Source organism: Mauremys mutica, chromosome 11, assembly GCF_020497125.1.
Source record: "Mauremys mutica isolate MM-2020 ecotype Southern chromosome 11, ASM2049712v1, whole genome shotgun sequence".
Classification (NCBI taxonomy): Eukaryota; Metazoa; Chordata; order Testudines; family Geoemydidae; genus Mauremys; species Mauremys mutica.
Genome location: NC_059082.1, coordinates 71,071,842 through 71,093,595, shown reverse-complemented (window position 1 = coordinate 71,093,595; position 21,754 = coordinate 71,071,842). Strand labels below are relative to the sequence as shown.

Sequence of the window (21,754 nt, the reverse complement as noted above, 5' to 3'; positions counted from 1 at the left end):
AATCTGAAATAATTATTTAAAAGGAATTTTCCTTTGGAGAATTTTGAAATTTTTGGTTTTCACTGCAATTTGGAATGAGGCTAAATTTCAAAATCTTTAAATTCTTCACACAGCTCTAGTACTAAATTCACATGCAGCATATTTTAGGTACAGAAACCAAGTGAAAGTGAAAGCTTGCCAGACTAATATAAAATAAGAGAGAACATTTTAGGTAAAGGATGCATGAAATCAAGCAGCTTCCTAAACCATATTGTACTACAGTTGTTTTGTTGTTGTTTGTTCGTTTGTTTGTGTTTGGTTTGATAACTTTACGGATTTGGTACAACATAACTCAAGTTTTGCTGCAATAAATCAATATTGGTCAATTTTAGTATCTTCCACAGCCTTCCAGTTTCACTTATAAAATTCAAGATTTGTGAAAACTCAAGTGAAAATAATACTGCATATATAGATAAGTCACTGCACTCCCCACTGTCCTATATGACAAAACAAATGTTTTGCATTCCCTGTATATCATGTAAACTGAATTTTCATTCTCTGGGAAACTTCTGCTCTCAATTACTCAGGATTTATATTGCTGTCTCTCCATAGGCAATTAGATCAAGCAAAGATGGGTCCGCCTGAAAAACTATTTGACGGGTCCTAAGTACAAAGCTTGTCTCCTTCCCACAAGCCCCAAACAGCTCTGCCCGAACAGCTGGATATGGTAGGGGAAAGCAGTAGGAAATAACTGCAAATGGTGCACTTCTGGGGAGAGTTAAAATCTCTTATTCATTTGCATCTTTTAAAAAAAAGCCATGCCCACATTCACATTGCTAGGCCATTTATTAACCAGCTGTTCCTCTCTACAGTACCGTCCCCTTTGCCACGTTTTATTCTGTGTGCTACATCCAGCTGTTGCATCTTGTCTTCAGATTATAAATTCTGTAGTTTTATTTTAAACTATGTTTGTACAGCTCCCAACACAATGGGGCCCAATCCTGATTGAGGATTTTGGGAGCTACTATAATAAAATAATTAATAGCAGCAGCCTGTGGAAGAGTGGATTGAGGTGTGCTATTAAGAGGCAGAAGGAGATGGAAGTATTGTATATTCCAGACAGAACCATGGCGTCAGAGGAAACATCCTGATTCCTCAGGCAGCTCAAGTTATCACCACTACAAGCCTTAGTCAGCATAAAGCTGCTCTTATGACACACCACATGAAAATTTAGCATGTGTAGGAAAGACCATATCAACATTTTAACCTGTCTGTTTTGGGGTGGGAGCCCCTTCCGGCTACAAATTTGACAGCACTCTCTAAACGCTGGCAATTCATTGAAATTAATCTGGATTTACACCAGCTTAATAACCAAATTCAAGCACTACATATTTTAACCTATCTGTTGCCAACCTGTGAAAAATAAGAAGTCTATTATTTACTTAACAAGAATAAATATGTTAAGAATTTAATTCTGAGGTGGTTGGAAGGAAGCAATGGGGAAAAGTAGAAGCAATACTTTGCTTTGACAATATTCTCTTTACAATGGAATCTAATCGCCAATTCAGAGTCAGGGACTTTTTTGCTTATCTCAGAAAATTTGCACATGTGAGCTATTTGGCAGGCACATCAAGCATCATTTCATGGAGGATAGGTCCATCAACGGCTATTAGCCAGGATGGGCAGGGATGGTGTCCCTAGCCTCTGTTTGCCAGAAGCTGGGAATGGGCAACAGGGGATGGATCACTTGATGTTTACCTGTTCTGTTCATTCCCTCTGGGACACCTGGCATTAACCACTGTCAGAAGACAGGATACTGGGCTAGATGGACCCTTTGGTCTGACCCAGTGTGGCCGTTCTTATGTTCAACTGCAACTGGTCTTTGGCCCTTTGCATTTGTGTGAAATCATTAATTTCAATTATTAAGAGTTCAAAGGCAATGTATATGCAAACAAGCAAAGAAGAGGGAAACGAAGATTTGTTTACTAACAAGATACAGTCAAGTCAAAGATCAGCTGCTTTAGTGAATCATCATCATCTATATACTTAGATTTAATTAAATATGAATTTTGATAAAGACAGTTATAATGCACTCACCTTAAGGCTTGTACAAGATTGAGATCAGCAAACTCATGGAGTTCAACAAAAGCCTGAAGAACTTTAATATTAAATTCATCTCTGAGAAAAAAAACCAAAATGACAATAGAGAATTACTACACCAAGCCATAAACTTAAAGAACTGCTTCAAGAACTGCTTCCTATTATGCAAAAGAAAGAAAGAAAGAAACTGACCTGGCAAATATAAGCCATCATTAATCAAATGAAGCCACCATTAATATTCCTAACACATATTTAGCTTTGGGATATTTTAAGTGCAAGATTCTTCTCCCAGTTTTGCTAAAATGAAATTTAACCTAGTAGGACTAGTAAGTGCTGCTGCTGCCATTAAAAACAGGAGCTGGCAAGAGCCTGTCACTCTACATTGATTTTAACTCTTTATCTAAATGATCTTCAAAATGACTCATTCTCTTTGCTCAACAGTTATTGTTGCACCTCTCTTGAAATGGGAACCTCAAGCAGTCTGGATAAATGAATGGAAAGACAAGAGAGTTTCATGGTATCTTTTATATGTTGAGCTATAATCCTTTGCTGAAAATGCTATTTTGTAACTTCTTACAGAAATATTCCTAGAGAAAAAACGGTTACTAACACAGGCGCCTGCTTCCTCCTTTCCCTGGGGGTGCTCAACCCCTGCTCTGCCCCATGCCTGCTCCATCCCAGGCCAGGCCTCCACTCTACCCCTACCCCCAAAGCCTCACCCCACCTCTTCCCGCCCCCCCCCGCCTCTTCCCATCCAGTTCTGCTCCCTCCCCCAAGCGCGCCCAGTTCCTACTCCTCCCCCTCCCGCTCCTGCACGTCGCGGAACAGGTGATCCCGTCGGGCGGGAGGGGGGAGCTGGCTGCTAGTAGGTGCCAAGCACCGAGCACCCATGAATTCGGCACCTATGGTTACTAACCTTCCATAACTCTTGTTCTTCGAGATGCATTGCTCATGTCCCTTCCATTCCAGGTGTGTGCGTGCCGCATGCACCATTGCCAGAGATTTTCCCCTTTGAGATTTTCCCCATTGGGCTGGCTCTAACACTCTCTGGAGCCACATGCTTATATGACGGTATAAGGGGCTCCTCTGGCCCTGCATCATCTCAGTTCCTACTTGCCATTGACTCTGACCGAGGGGTAGGAGGGTGGTCATGGAATGGACATGAGCAACACATCTCAAACAACAACAGTTACAGATGGTTAGTAACAGTTTTTTCTTCTGCGAGTGCTTGCTCATGTTCATTCCATCATTCCATGCTAGGTGACTCACAATCAGTACCCCAGGAGGTGGGCTCGGAGTTTACGGACATGCTGATTGCTACACTGCTCTTCTGAAACTGGCGCTGTCTCGGGCCTCCTGGATGATGGCATAGTGGGACACAAAGGTATGGACCGAAGATTAGGTCACAGCTCTGCAGATGTCCTGGATTGAGACCAGCGCGAGGAATGCTGCTGACGAAACTTGGACTCTCATGGAACGAACGGTTACAATGGCCAGAGGCGGGATATTCACTTGCTTGCAGCAAGCCTGAATAAAAGCAGCAGGGCTACTAACGGCTTGACAGGGGAGGCCACATGAGCTTCGACAGGACCAGGTTTAAGTGCCATGTGGGGTAGAAGGAGGGGAGGGGTTGGTTTGCAGACTTGAGGATCCAGTCTTTCCAAGCCCTTGAGAAACCAGACCGTTATTTTGTGAACCTTAACAGATGAGAGGGCCAGGGCCTGCTGTTTTAAGTGGTGCAAATAGTCCAAGATAGACGGAAGGGAAGATCGAGATGGAAAGAGATCATATTCGGAAGCCCAAAAAGCAAAACATTTCCACTTGCCTAAGTAGGTAGCCTTGGCGGAAGGCTTTCTACAACCTAGCAAGACCTGCCAAACCTGTTTCAAGCAGGGTTGTTCTTCAGGGTTCAGCCATGCAGCAGTTAGATGCAGGGAGGCGAGGTTCAGATGAAGTAACCAGCTGTGGTCTTGTGAAATCAGATGCGGACGGAGTGGGAGAAAAAGTGGAGCGTCCACTGAGCGGTCCAGGAGCATTCTGAACCAATACTGGCGCAGCCACACTGGTGCTATCAGGGTAACTCTTGCCTTGTCCAGTTTGATTTTTAGAAGAACCTTGTGAACCAAGGAAATCAGGGGAAAGGCATACAGTAGGTGGCCGACCCACAAGAGCAGGGAGGCATCGGAGAGGGAGCCTAAGCTGTGCCCACGCAGCAAACAAGACTGCTGACATTTTCTGTTCTGCCTGGTGGCGAGCAGGTTCACCTGGGGAGGCCCCCCACTTTTGGAAAATGAATCTGGCGATCTCTGGGTGATGGGACCACTCGTGGTGAGAGGAGAAGGATCAGCTAAAGTGATCCACCAATACATTCCGGCCTCCCGAGAGTGCGACGCCTCGAGGTGGAGTGTCTCGCACACAAGTCCCATAGGTGGACAGTCTCCTGAAACAGGGCCAAGGATGGAGCCGTTCCTTGCTTACTGCTATAGAATATGGCCACCGTATTGTCTGCCAGGACTTGTACCACCGTGCCTGAGATCGGGGGAAGGAACAGCTGGCATGCTAAGCGAACCGCCCTGAGCTCCCTGATGTTTATGTGCAGGGAGAGTTCTTCCTGGGACCAAAGGCTCTGAGGTTGTTGAGGTGGGCTCCCCACCCTAGGTCTGATACATCTGAGACTAATACCAATGGTTGTGGGGTAACAAAGGGCACTCCCATCATTGCCGACCTGGGGTCTTTCCACCAGTGCAGGGAGGCGAGGGCCTGTGAGCACTGAGTTCACGTGGTGTCTGCTCAGGGAATAAACTGATGCTAGTCAGATCTGGAGGGGTCTGAGCCACGCAAGTACAAGCCACCATGTGACCCAGTAGCCTGAGGCACACCCCGAGCTGCTGCGATTGGGTGGGCCATGACTTTGGATATCAGGTTCTGACTTGGCTTGGATTGAGTCGAGCACCGCTCTGATAAATTCTATTCTCTGAACCGGGACAAGAGTTGACTTCTGCTTGTTTATCAGCAGGCCCAGTGTCCTGAAGGTGACTTGGACTGTGCTAATACTGTTCTGTACCTGAGCCAGTGACCAACCTTTGATCAGCCAGTCATCAAAGTACAAGTAGACTTGTACAATTTGCTGCCTGACTAAGGCTGCTACAACTGCCATTCACTTGGTTAATACCCATGGGGCTGCCGATAAACCAAAGGGGAAGGCGGTGAATTGGCTGACCCACTATAAACCTGAGAAATCTTCTGTGGCCACAGAAGATAGAAATGTGAAAATATGTCTCCTTTAAGTCAAGTGCAGTGTACCGGTCTCTTGGGTCTCAGGAGGAAATGATGGAGGCAAGGGAGACCATGTGGAACCTCAGTTCATTAAGATATCTATTGAGATGATGCAGGTCCAAGACAGGCTGGAAGCCCCCTTTGGGCTGAGGAAGTACTGGAAGTGGAACCCTTTCCCTCTCAAGTCTTGAAGAACTTCCTCCACGGCCCCCATCAGTAGGAAGGATTGCACTTCCTGGACGAGGAGTTGCTCATGATAAGGGGTCATGAAAAAGGAGGGGGAGGGGAAGTGGGAGAGGGGTGTGTAGAAACTGCAGGGTATAACCAGCTGTCACTTTGTTCAGGACCCAACAGTCTGATGTTATGAATGACCATGCCAGGCTGAAGAGACAGACAGTCCGAAAATAAAAGGGGAGGCAGATTTGAAATGGTGATGGGTACAGCGCCCTCAGGTGCACTTTCAAAAGGTCTGCTTGGGTCCACCAGAGTATCTCTGAGACCCCCACTGGGAGGCTGAGTTGGGCGGAAGTGGTTGGCACCATCTATAACCCCTCTCTTTTCTTGGAGGCACCAAGAACGAAGGAGAGTGCTGGGGCCTAAAATCCTTTCTGGAAGCAGACAGAGTGTACAGGCCTAAGAATCATAGAGTGGCCCTTGAGTCCTTTAGTCCATCAAGTCTCATGTCCGTCTGCTCCGAGAAAAGAGAGGAGCCTTTGAAGGGGAGGTCCTGGATGGACTCTTGGACCTTGTGGGGTAGGCTGGAGGACTGAAGCCAGCACCTCATGGTGACCGCAGAGGCCACTGTCTGGGCCGCTGAGTTGGCAGCGTCCAGAGCCACCTGGAGAGAGGTGCTGGACTCTTGGGGCAGGGAATCTTTGCATTTATTCAGGGAGTCCCATAGATAAAATCCTATCTCCCCAGCAATGCTTGCTGGTTGGAGATACGCAGCGGGAGGCTACCAGTGGAATAAACCTTTCTTTTGAAAGAGTCCAGTCTCTCGGCATCTTTCTGTTTTGAGGCAGCACTTGACTGGCCCTGCCTGTCCCTTTCGTTCACTGCAGACACCACCAGGGATCTTGGGGGCTGCGAGTACAGGTATTCGAACCCAGTTGCTGGCACTTAATACTTCTTCTCTGCCCTTTTTTGAAGTGGGGGGCCAGAGAAGAAGGAGTTTGCCACTGGGCCTTGACTGGTCCCTTCACTGGCTCGCTGATGGGCAAGGCCACCTTGGATGGAGCTGCTGCAGCCAGGATATCAATAAGGCTGTGCAATGTCTCTTTGAGCTCCTCAATTTCCAGGCCAACATTTGTAGCAACCTGCTTTAGAATGTCCTGATGGGCCCTGAAATCATTCTGAGGAAGCAGGCTACTGGGACCCGCACCAGCCTCGTCTGGGGAGGAGGAGGAGGAGGGGGCTTGCACCGGTGGAAGGGCTCCTTACTGTTCGTCTGCCTGGACTATGCCAATGGAGGCAACAGGGTCAGTACCGGAGTTGAGCAGGAATGAGCAGTAGCCCATCCGTCAGAGACCACTGAGTAGGAGCAGTGGTAGGAAGGATCTGGTACAGAGGGGCGGGGGAGGACCCCAGGGGTTCCATTAAGGCCACTGCTTCAGCCAGTAACTCACTGGCCAGGTGCCTGCCAGAGGACTGGTACTGAAGCTCAGTGGAGCATAGGCTGGAACTGATGGTGGGTTATTGGCAGTACATAAGGTTCCCTTTCGGACTCCGAGGAGGATTCTTCTCTCGGCAACCACGAGGGAGCGGTACCCGCTTCCACCTCCATACAGTGACAGGGCTCCAGGGACTGGGGATGTCCTGGAGATCGGGATGCTGGATCCCGACACACCCTGTTCCCTCCTGCTTCCGGATGCCAGAGCTGGTAGGTGTCCCATTGGCCTTGGTGGAACCGAGAGAGAAGGTCCCTAGCTACCTGAAAAGCCTCTGGAGTCAATGGTACTGTCAGTCCACAGGCACCGTAGTGGCCTCCTGGTCTTAGCAGAGAGCCCTGCACCAGGCTTAACACTCTCAGCGGAGTTGACGGTGCCAACATGGGTCCAGGGGCAGAAGAGTAGCCAGGCCTGGGTCTCACTCAACTGCCTTCTCCTTGCTTCTCTCTCTCCTGCTCTCTCGGTCCAGTGCTTCTTATGCTTCTTCCTCAGCACCGGAGATGGAGAACAGCGCCGGGAAGAGCTCATTGCGATGGGAGAACTTCACACCAACACCAAAGTACTCAGCACCGAATCGGAGAAGCTTGGCTCTGAGACAGGTCTGAGAGCAGCTTCCATGGGGACAGCCTTCAGTCTGATCTCCCCGTCTTTTTTGGTGCAGGGTCTGAAGTCCCAACAGACTTGGCTCTTGTCCTTCATGTGAGTTTCTCCCAGGAACTTTAAGCACCTGGAGTGCAAGTCACTCTCGGGCATAGGCTTGCCACGGGCGGCACAAGGCTTGAAGCCCGGGGACCGGGGCATACCCGGCCACTGGGGCAAAGAAGTCCCTCACTGTAGGAAATAACCACACACACACACACACCCCTACCTACCTGAAATATAGACACTACACTATGATAACTATGAATGTCGAAAAAAGTTCAAAAACCACTAGGAAGAAGCATTTCCAAAGCAAGAAGGGTCATTACAGCAACCGTCATGGGCAGTAAGAAGGAACTGAGTGGGTACAGGGCCGGAAGTGCCCCTTATACCAGCGCACAAGCATGTGGCTCCTGAGGGTGCCAGAGCCGGCCCAACGGATACCACTAAGGGTAAAATCTCTATCAACAGTGCAAGCGGCGCATCCACACCTAGCGTGGAATGAATATGAGCAAGCACTCGAAGAACAACAAAACATTACTATGCTTTCTTTAGCAACAGCACACTACAGGGGGAAAGAGTCGGGTTTCCCTCCCCCCATCCCCTTCTCCTATAGGGCAGAACCATCACTGTCAAACTGTTAAATCAACAGCTATTAATAAGCCCTGCTCCCTAAGTACAGACCTAAAAAGGAATAATAAAATACCACTTAACACGTATAGCATCCTTAGTCCATTCTGAAAAATCACTACACTGAATGCTTCTTTTCCAAGGTCACTCTAAAAACCTAATAGATATTGAATTTCATTTCCCCCTGTATGTCCCTTAAATTTCTAAACAAAACCAAAGTTAGAATGAGTTTAAAGTAGGCAATATGGTATGCAATTTTTGAAATGCAAACAGAAATTTAATACAAGAACAACCTGGGTCCACATGCAATTTAATTTCAACACCAAACCTGACAGTAGTGCAGTCTATATCTAGGACTTTGGGAGTGGAGGGAGAGGGAAAAATCAAGGTGTGGTGTTGTTTAGCTCCTACCTCACCAGTAATAGTAACACAACAGTTTTAGCATGGTTCAAGGGACAGAATAGAATTCACTTCACTTTTGCATAGTTGAACTGACACAACACTGCTAAGAGAAGTAAAAACTTGATTACATTAATAAAGTTAGATGTACACAGCAAGCAGAAATGTTGCATAAAAATTAGCTTTTTTAATATCCACATTTCTGACTTCATGCTGGATATTTTCCATGGTTTTCTGGCCAAATATTAGCCACATATCATTGCAGTCATATTTTCAGTTCTTCTAATGTTTTAATTGCCACTCTATAGATTGACACTAATTTCTGAGTCGTAATTTGACATTTAATGTTGGTTACTATATTAGTCAGCAGTTAACTGTTCAGAATTCAAGAAGATGGAAACTGAGTTGTCTAGACACAGTATACTCTCACAACTGAAACCATGGAAATTTTAGGGATTAGTTAGGAAGAGACAAACAGCGCAGCTTGATTTTTTCAGATCCTAGATTAAGACTGCAGTGTTGGCAGATTTGGGATGGGAAGAGGTGGGAAATAATCTTTTGAATTGTAAATTGAGCTAGTTTGCTACGATCCTGCAAACACCAACTCATGAAAATAATCACAGTGACTTCGGTGGCACTACTGATGTGAACAAAGACTAGTTGCACAACTAAGGGTTTGAGGATCAGGCCCTGAGAGGAAAAAATATTATTTCAAGATCAGATGCCAGAGTGAAAAAGGGAACATGGATTACTTTACACAAACTCTAGTGTAATTATGGAGATTAAGTTAATGATGCACAGTGGAGGTATAGCGATCTATAAAAAATAAAATCGACATTTTCATTACTTGTAGTTGAAATATTCAAAATGATGTTTGGAACGTTTCTCAGAGGTCTAGTTCTTGTGTTTATGCAAAAAGTTGAAATTCCTACATACTGTGCACCATGTTACAATATAAACTTTATTTATGCCTACTTAACTCTAAGGGCCTATAGCGAACTGCAAGCTAAGATCCCAATCCTGTAAATAGATTCCATGTGGCCTTAAGGGTGTTATGGCAGAGAAGATCAGTTTACAAGAGTAGGACCCAAGTGACTAGGCTATTAAATCTGTAACTGGCATCTGATTTTGATAAAAAAATATAGGCAAGAGTTATGTCTGTAGTCTTTTAAATGAAGAAAAATTCGTTTACAGGTTTTACCAGTGATACAATTTTGCAGCTGAATTTTTTTTTTTTTTAAAAACAAATATTTTCTGCACTGCATTACAACTGAAGTAATCTGCATATTGATTATGCTGTACATGATAAAAGCTAAGCTGCATTCTCCCCTTTAGGTGCCTACTTAATACCCATTAACGTTAATAGGATATGTACGTGCAGGGAAGAAGACAACATTAAATACAAACAGCTGACTATCATTAGTCTAGGCACCAACCTTTTGAATGATGAGCAATTTTCTCATCATCTAGTTACTACATCATGAAGCATTTTTTGTCTGGGCAGACCCCTAAGAACTACTACAAGATTGTTGAAATACGATTCTGAAACCTTCCAGAAGTCTATGACATTAAATCTTGCACAATAACCAAATCTAGAAAAACTTTTATTTTTCCGAGTAACTAATTGTGTAAGCAATGTGAGACATTTTCATAATTCATCCATTTAAAAAAAAGCTTCTTACAGCACAGTGCTTTTACTTCCCAATATAACTTTTATATTCCTCAGGGTAGAATGTAGCTCATGCAGCCAGTGAAGGTAAGAGAGACACTGATAAAAAGTGTAACTCTCCACTAGAGCGGTCAAGTGATTAAAAAATTAAATCACGATTAATCGTACAGTTAAACAATAACAGAATACTATTTAAATATTTTTCAATATTTTCTATATTTTCAAATATATTGATTTCAATTACAACACAGAATACAAAGTGTACAGTGATCACTTCATATTTATTTTTATTACAAATATTTGCACTGTAGATAACAAAAGAAATAGTATTTTTCAACTCACCTAATACAAGTACTGTAGTGCAATCTCTTTATCATGAAAGTTGAACTAACAAATGTAGAATTATGTACAAAAAAACCTGCGTTCAAACATAAAACAATGTAAAACTTTAGAGCCTACAAGTCCACTCAGTCCCACTTCTTGTTCAGCCAATCACTCAGACGAACAAGTTTGGTTACAATTTGCAGGAGAAAATGTTGCCCGCTTCTTGTTTACAATGTCACCTGAAAGCGAGAACAGGTGTTCAAATGGCATTGTTATAGCTGGCGTCGCAAGATATTTACGTGCCAGATGCGCTAAAGATTCATATGTCCCTTCATGCTTCAACCACCATTCCAAAGGACATAAGTCGATGCTGATGACAGATTCTGTTTGATAATGATCCGAAGCAGGGTGGACCGTTGCATGTTCATTTTAATCATCTGAGTCAGATGCCACCAGCAGAAGGTTAATTTTCTTTTTTGGTGGTTCGGGTTCTGTAGTTTTCACATCAGAGTGTTGCTCTTTAAGACTTCTGAAAACATGCTCCATACCTGATCCCTCTCAGATTTTGGACAGCGCTTCAGATTCTTAAACGTTGGGTCGAGTGCTGTAGCTATTTTTAGAAATCTCACATTGGTACCTTCTTTGCATTTTGTCAAACCTTTGTGAAAGTGTTCTCAAAACAAACATATGCTGGGTCATCATCCGAGACTGGTATAACATGAAATGTATAGCAGAATGTGGGTGAAACAGAGCAGGAGATATAAAATTCTCCCCCAAGGAGTTCAGCCACAAATGTAATTAATGAATTATTATTTTTAAAGAGCATCATCAGCATAGAAGCATGTCCTCTGGAATGGTGGCCAGAACATGAAGGGGCATACAAATGTTTAGCATAGCTGGCACGTAAATACCTTGCAACGCAGGGTACAAAGGTGCCATGCAAACGCCTGTTCTCACTTTCAGGTGACATAAATAAGAAGCAGGCAGCAGTATCTCCCGTAAATGTAAACAAACTTGTTTGTCTTATCGATTGGCTGAAAAAGTAGTAGGACTGAGTGGACTTGTAGGCTTTAAAGTTTTATATCATTTTGTTTTTGAGCGCAGTTATATAGCAAGAAAAAAAATCTACATTTGTAAGTTACACTTTCACAATAAAGAGCTTGCACTACAGTACTTGTATGAGGTGAACTGAAAAATACTATTTCTTTTATCATTTTTACAGTGAAAATATTTGTAATAAAAAATAATATTAAGTGAGCACTGTACATTTTGTATTCAGTGTTGCAACAGAAATCAATATATTTGAAAAATGTAGAAAAACATCTAAAATATTTAATAAATTTCAATTGGTATTCTATTGTTTAACAGTGTGATTAATCTTGATTAATTTTTTTAGTTCATGTAAGTTAACTGTGATTAACCGACGGCCCTACTCTCCACATATTTAAACATACTGTATAACAAAAGAAGAGAGAAATTTGTTTTAGTTTACCTCTCACCAAGGTAATCTCCAATTACAGTTTTATTTAGTCCTTCCCCTTTATAGAGGAACTGTGCAATGTCTTCTGGAGTGTTCTGCAGCAGGTCATTTTCTATAAGAAACTGGATCCCCTAGGAAAAGAAATTTAAAACATTTATTTGAACACTGTCCAGGATATTTTGGGATGAATACACAGAGATATACATATCCATACCATTTGCCACATTAAAAAAAATCTGTAGATTAAATTAGAGAAAACATTTATCTTTCAGGTAACGAAACTAGACGTCTTTTCAGTCAGGTAGGTAATTTCTAGAATTAATTTACAGATCAGAAGAAGGTATTCCTAAGGTTGGAGACAGCAGGTGGCAACTTAAATTCCTTAAAATATAGAAAGATATTTAATTGAGTAACTATTCCATATTGGCCATGGGAAGCAAACTGAAAGGGGACTTAGCATTTAACAACATTCGTGTCAGTCCATGTTACTGCATTAATATCGGGCAGAGGGCATAATCTGTGAGATCACAAAGAGAGCTACAGAGACAACACAATTTACTTATCATCATACTACAAGATAAAGCATCTGTTATAATTTGCAATACCATGACTGAATGCATCAAGTCATTACTTGCAGTAGAAATTATGATTTGAGATAATTCCATTTTGAGAATTTACGGGAAAATTTGGCATTAGGATGGTAATTAATTTCTGTCCCTGCTTGAACTAAACTATTGAAAGAGAGGATCCCATCATGGTGCTTGATCCAAAGCCCAATGAAGTGATCCATGGTGCTTGATCCAAAGCCCAAAGTCAATGAGTCTTTCCATTTCATTTAATGAGCTTTCAATCAAGCTCATTCAGAGATGGGCTGAGGAAACAAGAGAGAGTAACCCTATGGAGAGTCAAGAGACAGGAAGGTCTTGGCTTGTCGATTCTCAGAGGCCTTTTTAGCCTTTGTACTTCCTAAACATTCTCATGAGATACAGACTCCTTAATATACAGTTTCTAGGAAAATCCAGAAGGCTTTCTGCAAAGAAATGAGGAAAGGACATTTTCAAAAACTGCATTAACATTATAGAAGTATTAAGGAATAAAAGGGGTGCTGTGCTAGCTCTTAAAAGGATACTCAAGTCCCAGACAGATATTTCTGCAAGACAATATTCCTCTAACAAAATGTCTTAATTTTTCCATTGCTTTCACAAAATTTATAACAAAATGTTGGGAGAAAGTAGCAATGGCAGCTCCATGCAACTATGAGGTCCTGAATTCTATCCATATGTGGAAGAGTTCACTAAATTATTAAAATCTTTGCCAACACGTCCTGAGATTCAATTTGTTATTTTTAGAGATAAAAGCAAAAAACTTTTCCATTTCTGTAAATGGATATTTTTTATTGTTGTTCTCCTCCAGACTTGGAGGACATCCATCATCCTTGAAAAGGTGGGAAGAGAGAGGAAGAAAAAATACTGTACTACTTCTAATTTTACCTTCCACTGTCCAAGCCATTAGTGAAAACATGAAAATATTCTTGTAGTTGGTTGATTTAGTTTGTTTTTGCAACAGTACCCTTATCTGCCTGGTAAGAAGGATTAGTTTGCTGACAGCAATCTACTTTAGGAGGGCAAACCTATTGCCATTCAGTCTTGAAGCTTTTTTTTAAAGCCAGGAAGACCATTCACTCTCTTCAAGTTTTGCCATTGGAAAAACTACTTTCAGTGTCATGATAGAACACTGATGTTTATGACTCTCTTTTCAAATCACAGAGAAAGACACATGATTTCATTGCAAAGAAAATATTTCAGTTTTATCTTGTAGTAGCAGTAGCTGTGCCTTCTCAGACATAATGATCCCCCTTAACTTTGCTTGATAGTTGGACGTGTTGACTACTTAGCTAGACAAAAAGATGCTCCAAAGAGGAGTAAAGGTAGGCAAATAAAATTAACTTTTTGCTTCCAAGAATAAGTTTGGTACATGTATGAAAAGAGCACTATGACAATTAGGAGATTATTCCAAATTGAGGAACAAATAAGATTCATCAGGATACACACATTTTCAGCTTTAAAAAACATAAACCACCACTGAAAGCCATAAATCTGTCAAGCACAAAAAATCCTGTAGGAGTTCTAAAGGATGCATTCCAGAGGTGTCATAACTGTGGAGTTGTTAAAGCAGTGTTGATTTTTTTTCCACTTAAATCAGGATTAAAATCACTACCATACTTAAATAATTTAATTTTGTCTTTAAAATGTAACACCATAACTCTTCAGAGGATGATCGAATTTTCTATACTTCTTTGGACAAAAGACTAAGTTTGGAAAAGGAAAGTTTTTAAAATGAGACCTTGTAAAAAAATGTTTTTAAATCTCTTATAGCTAAAGAACCAGAGTCCCTATAAACTCCATTCTCTCTCACACAAACACACACACACAGGATAGGATAATTTTCAAAGTTTGAACAGAAACACGTGAAATAGATTTCAGAGTAGCAGCCGTGTTAGTCTGTATCAGCAAAAAGACAAGGAGTACTTGTGGCACCTTAGAGACTAACAAATTTATTTGAGCATAAGCTTTTGTGGGCTAAAATCCACTTCATCGGATGCATGCAGTGGAAAATACAGTAGGAAAAAAAAATATATATATATACACACACAGAACATGAAACAATGGGTGTTACCATACACACTATAACGAGAGTGATCTTTTAAGGTAAGCTATTACCAGCAGGAGAGAAAAGCTTTTAGGTCTGTAATTGAGTGACCAGAGAGATTGAAGTGTCACTCGATTACAGACCTAAAAGTCGCAATATTACAACAAAAAAACTTCAAAAACAGACTCCAATGAGAGACTGCTGAATTGGAATTAATTTGCAAACTGGACACCATTAATTAGGCTTGAATAAAGACTGGGAGTGGATGGGTCATTACACAAAGTAAAACTATTTCCCATGTTTATTTCCCCCCCTACTGCTCTTCACACCTTCTTGTCAACTGCTGGAAATGGGACATTTTGATTACGACTACAAAAAGTTTTTTTTCTCTCCTGCTGGTAACAGCTCATCTTAACAGATCACGCTTGTTATAGTGTGTATGGTAACACAAGATTAACAAGTTCACTTTCTTACAGAAGGTAGAATAGGTGAAAACTTCCTTTTAGCAGAAAAATTATGCAGAAAGGCTATCAATTCAGGATATAGGCCTTCTAGATCTGATAAAGTAGTTTATTATAAATAACATTATTTCAATATATGTATAGAACCTTACAGAAGGCTGAATGCAGTTATGTGCTGTCTTGGTTTTTTTTCATTACAAGTACGTAACAAGTACAGTAGATTCATCATCAGACAATTTTGAAAGCATATGGACAATGGCTAGGGGATATTAGTTATAATCTCCAGAACAGGTCTTAATGTATCTATTTTAACTGAAATATAAGGACATCTCATCAACCCTACCCTTATCTTCATGAAGCTAATCAGGTTTCTTAGATCTAATTATACCTCTTTTCTGCACATCCAAATCCTCAAATTACCATCCACAGAAACAGTCATCTTAAATACCCTGCAAACCAGGACTCAATTTCATTTTCCTTTGTAGCAGAAAAGAGGTGATAAACAATTAAGAGGCAGATAGACAGGAAGAGGAGATTTGTCTGGGACAACAACAGTGTCTGGAAGAAGTGGGTCAAATAGACCACTCAAATACCTCTGACTGCCACTCCAGACTGTCTCTCTCTGTACTGCTTTAGCCTCTGTTGACTAATTTAAGACAGCTGTATTAGTTTGCCTTCTCCACATAAAACACGATTACAAAAATGCATTTATACATTCACTACAAATATTAAATATATTTTTCGTAGACAACTATTAATGACTTCAATTAAATCAGCTTTGAATTTCAGTTTATATTTTAGAGTTAATCATAAAGTTTTATACCTCCCAAGAAGAACTGTCTTTCGAGATCCACTACAGACAATGTGTATCAAGCCCCAGCTATGATTTCATACTTCAAAGTCGCATACTATGGTGCTTTTCACACAAAACCCAAAAGTGTTTTATAAACTTTACAGATATAGAGCCCTGTTCACATGAGATCAAAGCTAAACTGGTTTTGAAAAGATATACACAATAACACCATATAACTGCATCAAATGAAACAGTTTTCAAATCCAGTTCAGGGTACCCATGGAACAAATCAGCAAACAGAGTCAAATATAATAAACTGTTACCCACAAAAGGTTCAATTAGAATGGGTAACAGATTAGCTGGATTTGAAAATTGCATAACGCTAATTTAAACTAGGAGTTCACAGACACACTGAATAGAGTGGAACCCCATCCAATAAAAAGATCATTCTGTGGAGTCACCTCCCCTTCCATTTGTGATCACACAATTATCCCATTTATTTCACATTCCTGATCATGCAGAATGCCTTCTCTCCTATTTGTGATCAAAAACAATATTCCTGTTGCAACAATAGCAAATTACTTCTATGGAAGAGCAACATTAGGAAAGTATTTAATGTATTTTTATCTCCCTTGAATTCAACATAGCACTTGCAAAGATAAGCCAGCACCATGTGACCACCCAGCTCTTGCAGACCACCACTGTTCCACAGACCACAGCTTCAGAGTGCTGATGTAAACCCATTTCCCACAGATAAATAATGATATAGTAGAAACGTGGCCAGGACTTCTATACACAGGAATAATTTCACCCACCTGTGACATATAGCTATCACTGCAAGAAAAGTACCTGAACTCATTTTTTCAATTTGGCTACAAACCTTCTAGGCAGTAAAATAACAGGACACTTGAAAGCATGGCACCCCAAAACAAAAACCGAAAGAAAAGAAAAAAATACACTCACCAAAAGACACAGTGAAAAAGAGGAAACTATGGCCTATTAATCTAAATAAGATTATTTAGAAGAAAAAGACATTTTATAGGTTGTAATAGCCTAAGTAACATACAGAGGTGTTAATTGAAAACACTGCTGTAAGTGAACCATTAAGTCATCCAAATATATTCAAGTTCAACATTCTTGAGAAGGAATCGTACCAAAAACTAGCACAATGACCCTAAGCTTTAGTAAGTTAGATTTTGGGGAAAAAATATGATGTTAATATAGATATCATTCAGCTACTCAAAATCCAATCCTAATGAACTCAGAAAGCAGTAAACAATACATCAGGGGAAATACACAATGGAAATCAGGAAGGGTAAAGAAGGGATTTGAAGAGCAATTAGCCAGATATGTTAAAGCAACAAGAAATTCTCAGTATATCAGGCGGAGGACACCTGCAGGAGAACTGGTGGGTCCTGGACTATGAGAGGGAAAAGGGAACAATTAAGGAAAATAAGGACATTGCAGAGAAGCTAAATGATGTCTTCACATCAGTCTTAACCCTAGACATAATATTTCTTCAAATAAAAAGCTAAGAAATATTTTTTTAAAAGTGATGACTACGTTTCTACTTGCAATTATTTGTGTAAGTGCTATTTATGAATGCACATTAGCATCTGTGTATATCTCAAACAGGGGTTGCCGCTTCTGTAGGGAAAGTCCCTGGCGGGCCGGGCCAGTGTGTTTACCTGCCCCGTCCGCAGGTCCGGCTGATCGCGGCTCCCACTGGCCACAGATCACTGTTCCAGGCCAATGGAAGCTGCTGGAAGTGGGGCGGGCCGAGGGACGTACTGGCCGCCGCTTCCAGCAACTCCCATTGGCCCGGAGCAGCGATCCGCGGTCAGTGGGAGCCGCGATCGGCTGGAGCTGCGGACAGGGCAGGTAAACACACTGGCCCGGCCCGCCAGAGGCTTTCCCTACAAAAGCGACTACCCCTGTTTGAGAAACCCTGGTGTATATAAATGTATTGGTTTATATAAGCAGTTAATTGTGAGCTCAAATTAAAAAGCCAGGTAGGAGACTATATAACAAAGGGCTCCAAACTTCTGACCAAACTGTAAAATAGTTTTAGGACTGAATTTGGCATATCAACACAGAATATCTCCATCACGTGTTATCAAGTCTCTGTGCAAGCGTGCTACAATGAGTATACTGACAGACTTACCTACTGTATTTAGAATTCTGACTACAAGAAAGATGTTTGCTCTAATAGATATACAATTTACTATCATTCTTTTCATTATCATTGTAGTAAAGGATGGACACAATTAGATTCTGGGCCCATTTTCATGATGATTTTGCAAGGCCATAACAGTGTCCTGATGAATGTTTGGGGAGTTTTAAAATGCACCGTTAAATTTAACTTTAATTGATTACCACCAGTTTGGTCTGCACTTGCCAAAAATATCATTAACAATAAGTTAAATCCTAACAAATACAAATTGTTCTACCTTCTTAGGATCCATGTTGAATTTCTTCCTTCCCATAGCTATTTGCTTATTTCTCTGTGTAGTTTTGCTATTCATTTGGAAGACAAAAAAAATAAATTATCAGCTGCTCTTGCTGAACGCAATAGTTTAAACTTTCTGACTTTATTGATATTTTCAACTTTGTTTTTGATATTTTATTTTTATATAGTCAAAAAAAAATCATAGTATCACAAGGCATTTACTTCCAAAAAGTGACAACCAAAAATAGTCTATTATTTAAAATCGTGTTACAAAGAGGACCCACAAGTTATCATAGCTTCACAGGATCACAGGTATTACCTATGGAAAATTCTATCAGATCATTAAGTCCAACTTTCTGCAAGGACAAAATAAAAGCTGTATGATACCTAAATGGATTCTGCAGATCTTAAAACAAGCCAAGCAAAGATTTATATATATCCAGTTTTTGGTAACACAAGCAATTTTTGTTTCCTGTTCCTGAAACATCTTTGCCAGTATCTTATTACTGAGTGGAATGCTTGTCAGAGTTACGTACCTTTCTTCTACACTAGTCAGATTATCAATTTCTGTCATAACCTCTGCTATTTCAAATTTTAACCTCTGCCAAAAGAAGGAAAAGAAAGTAAGTTAATCAACCAGTATTATAGCATTTTTTAAAGATATTCACTCTGCCATAAACAAAGTTAATGTGATCAATGTAGATTTCATTTTATTTACAAGTCAGTAGAGCTGTGAGAGAATTGCATAATCAGGACTTGCTAGAATCTGGCTTGAATTAGTATTAAAAAAGGGTAGAGCCCTCTATTCTAGCTTGAAAACTCAATGTGGAAAAGAGAGGCTCTACTGAAAATCTTACCTGGGACATCCTAATAGTAGTATGACTAGATTAGCAAGGAAAGGAAGGAGAAGGCCACAGATCATGTGCGAAGACAGTGAGCTGAAGATATCATACTTTTCTAGATGTGGTCCCTACTCTTCCTTTTATTACTGGCCTTTACAAAAATGAAACATAATGCAGAATGGTGGTGAGCGTTTTCTGCAATAAATGGCAGTGGGAGTTTTTTGTGCTATCCAAACAGGAATCAATAAAAGTTGTTGCCCCTTTAGGATATATGGTTTGAAGTTTACACCAGCATTAATTCATAGATATACATTTGTATCTTGTCACCAGACCTATTTCTGTATATGAAGTATTAACTATACAAATGAAGTGTATGTAGATACACACAATGTATAATACAGATTCAGGGTAAAATTTTCAAAAGTGCTTGAATGACTTAGGAATTTAAGGGCTTGTCTACAAAAGCTGGGGTGTGAATCTAGCCGCACTAGCCTGCCATGGACTAACTATCTGTTTGTACCCTCTGATGCACATTAATAATTCCTTAATGTGTTTTAATCTATTCCTCTTTGAAACAGGACTAGTTAGATCATAGAGCATCAATAAACTGTTAATGTGTGTCAGCACAGTGCACATGAACAGTTAGTTGCAGCAGGGTAGTGCAGAGTAGATTCACACCCCAGTTTGCCATGAAATCATTCATGTAGACAAGCCTTACGTCTCACTGAAAGTCAGTAAGATTTAGGTTCTTAAATCACTATGTAAAATTTTCACAAGTGCTTAAATAACTTAAGAATCTAAACTTAGATAACTTTCAAGTCACTTAAGCGCTTTTAAAAATGTTACCAAACAATATATAATTATAAATATACCATAACATATTGCTACAACATTAAATGTACTGAGGTAGTCTTCTTTGCATCTTTACCTGACAGATAAATAAATTACCTCAATATCATCAATTAGTTCTTTTTTCCTGCGACGAATGTTTAAAAGTTCTTCTCTCTCTTCTATGGAGAGATCATCCGGTACTGAAAATAAAGCAAATGTATATACTATTATCAATCGCAGACAAATTAAAGATCAGCAGTATCTATTAATTTGGCTAAGAAAAGCAATTTTTACAAGAAACTGCTTTAGCTAAAAATATGAGTTAAAAACTGGCATATACCCATTGTTACTGAACTTCCACTTTATAAATCATAACTAAGGCAATTAACTGAATTAACATCACCCCCAAAAGATTCTAGCATTCAAAGAAAGCAATACAGCTGTTGGGGACTCATTATCATATAATGGGTCTTATGACTTAGGTCTACACTTAAGTGGCCAAATTCATAAAAGAAATCATTGGAATTATACCAGTGATGGGCCAAAGTTGTTCGTATTTTTAAAAAAGGAGATGCCTAAAATTACCCTATGTAGGTTTACAAAATGTACTATGACTTGTAAAGTACATACATTCATCACATCTTTCAGGAAATAATTATAATATTTATATATAGGCTCCTTATGGAGATGTGGTCTGAAATCAGCCCCAGGGTACAGGACACAATTCAGGATTAAATGTTATTTGATTGCTTTGTATGGCAGGTGCAGGTACTGTACTTGCAATACTGCTGGCATCTTTACTATCAATTACTTTTATCAGCAGGTAACATTTTTATTCATTACAGATAAGGACAGAGTTGGAAAACTTTAACACAGCATCTCATATATTCAGTGTTTTACAAGAACATTTAAAAAATAGTTTGCCATATTTAAAACAACTTCTCTCAACTGTTTACTTAGTTATACTGAAAGAAGAGTGCTCCCCTGCTGATAAAAGTAATTGCTACTGAAGATGCAAGCACAGTGCTTTTCATAACTGCAGCTGAACCTCAGCCCACCACTATTTCCCCTGTTGCCCTTGTCTGGCAGGCAGGAAACCTGAGGTATTGCTCCAATAATATCTCAGCTGTTTTCTGGGCAATCAGATTTTTCCTTGCCCATTAGTAAGCATCCTAGGTCAGGGGCTGCACCTCATTTGTTTGTACTACACTAAAGACATTGTCAGTGCTCAATAAGCAACAGTATTCACATTTCTTTATGTATTGTGGTTAACAGTTTGAATGCTAGCTGTTCTCATGGAAATGTTTTTGTTTTAATTAAGATGACAGAGCTGCTTGCCTCACAAGCTCAGTAAAATGCAACTATTATAATAATTAGCAAGGGTTCTGCTCCAAGTGAGATGTGTGACAAATGTAGTAATTTTAAATGGCAAAAGCCTTCTCCTTTTCTAATGCATATGCATTTAACAGGCTATAGAGACAAACCAGAAACAAAGATTTGGGTTTATTTTTAAATATATTTGAAATTTGAAGTATATCTTCTTCTGATAGCCAATGGTCAAGCTCC

General features: G+C 40.4%; 1 protein-coding gene across 1 annotated transcript in view; it reads right to left on the bottom strand.

Moving 5' to 3' along the window:
* CYTH3 (cytohesin 3) overlaps positions 1–21,754 on the bottom strand; it is an 81,044-nt gene that overhangs the window by 17,333 nt on the left and 41,957 nt on the right. Inside the window, exons 2-6 of the mRNA XM_044979012.1 lie at positions 20,306–20,388; positions 19,052–19,116; positions 18,517–18,583; positions 12,176–12,294; positions 2,077–2,157 (exon numbers count right to left, since the gene is read on the bottom strand). Coding sequence (XP_044834947.1) covers positions 2,077–2,157; positions 12,176–12,294; positions 18,517–18,583; positions 19,052–19,116; positions 20,306–20,388 — 415 coding nt within the window. The remainder of the gene's footprint in view (positions 1–2,076; positions 2,158–12,175; positions 12,295–18,516; positions 18,584–19,051; positions 19,117–20,305; positions 20,389–21,754) is intronic.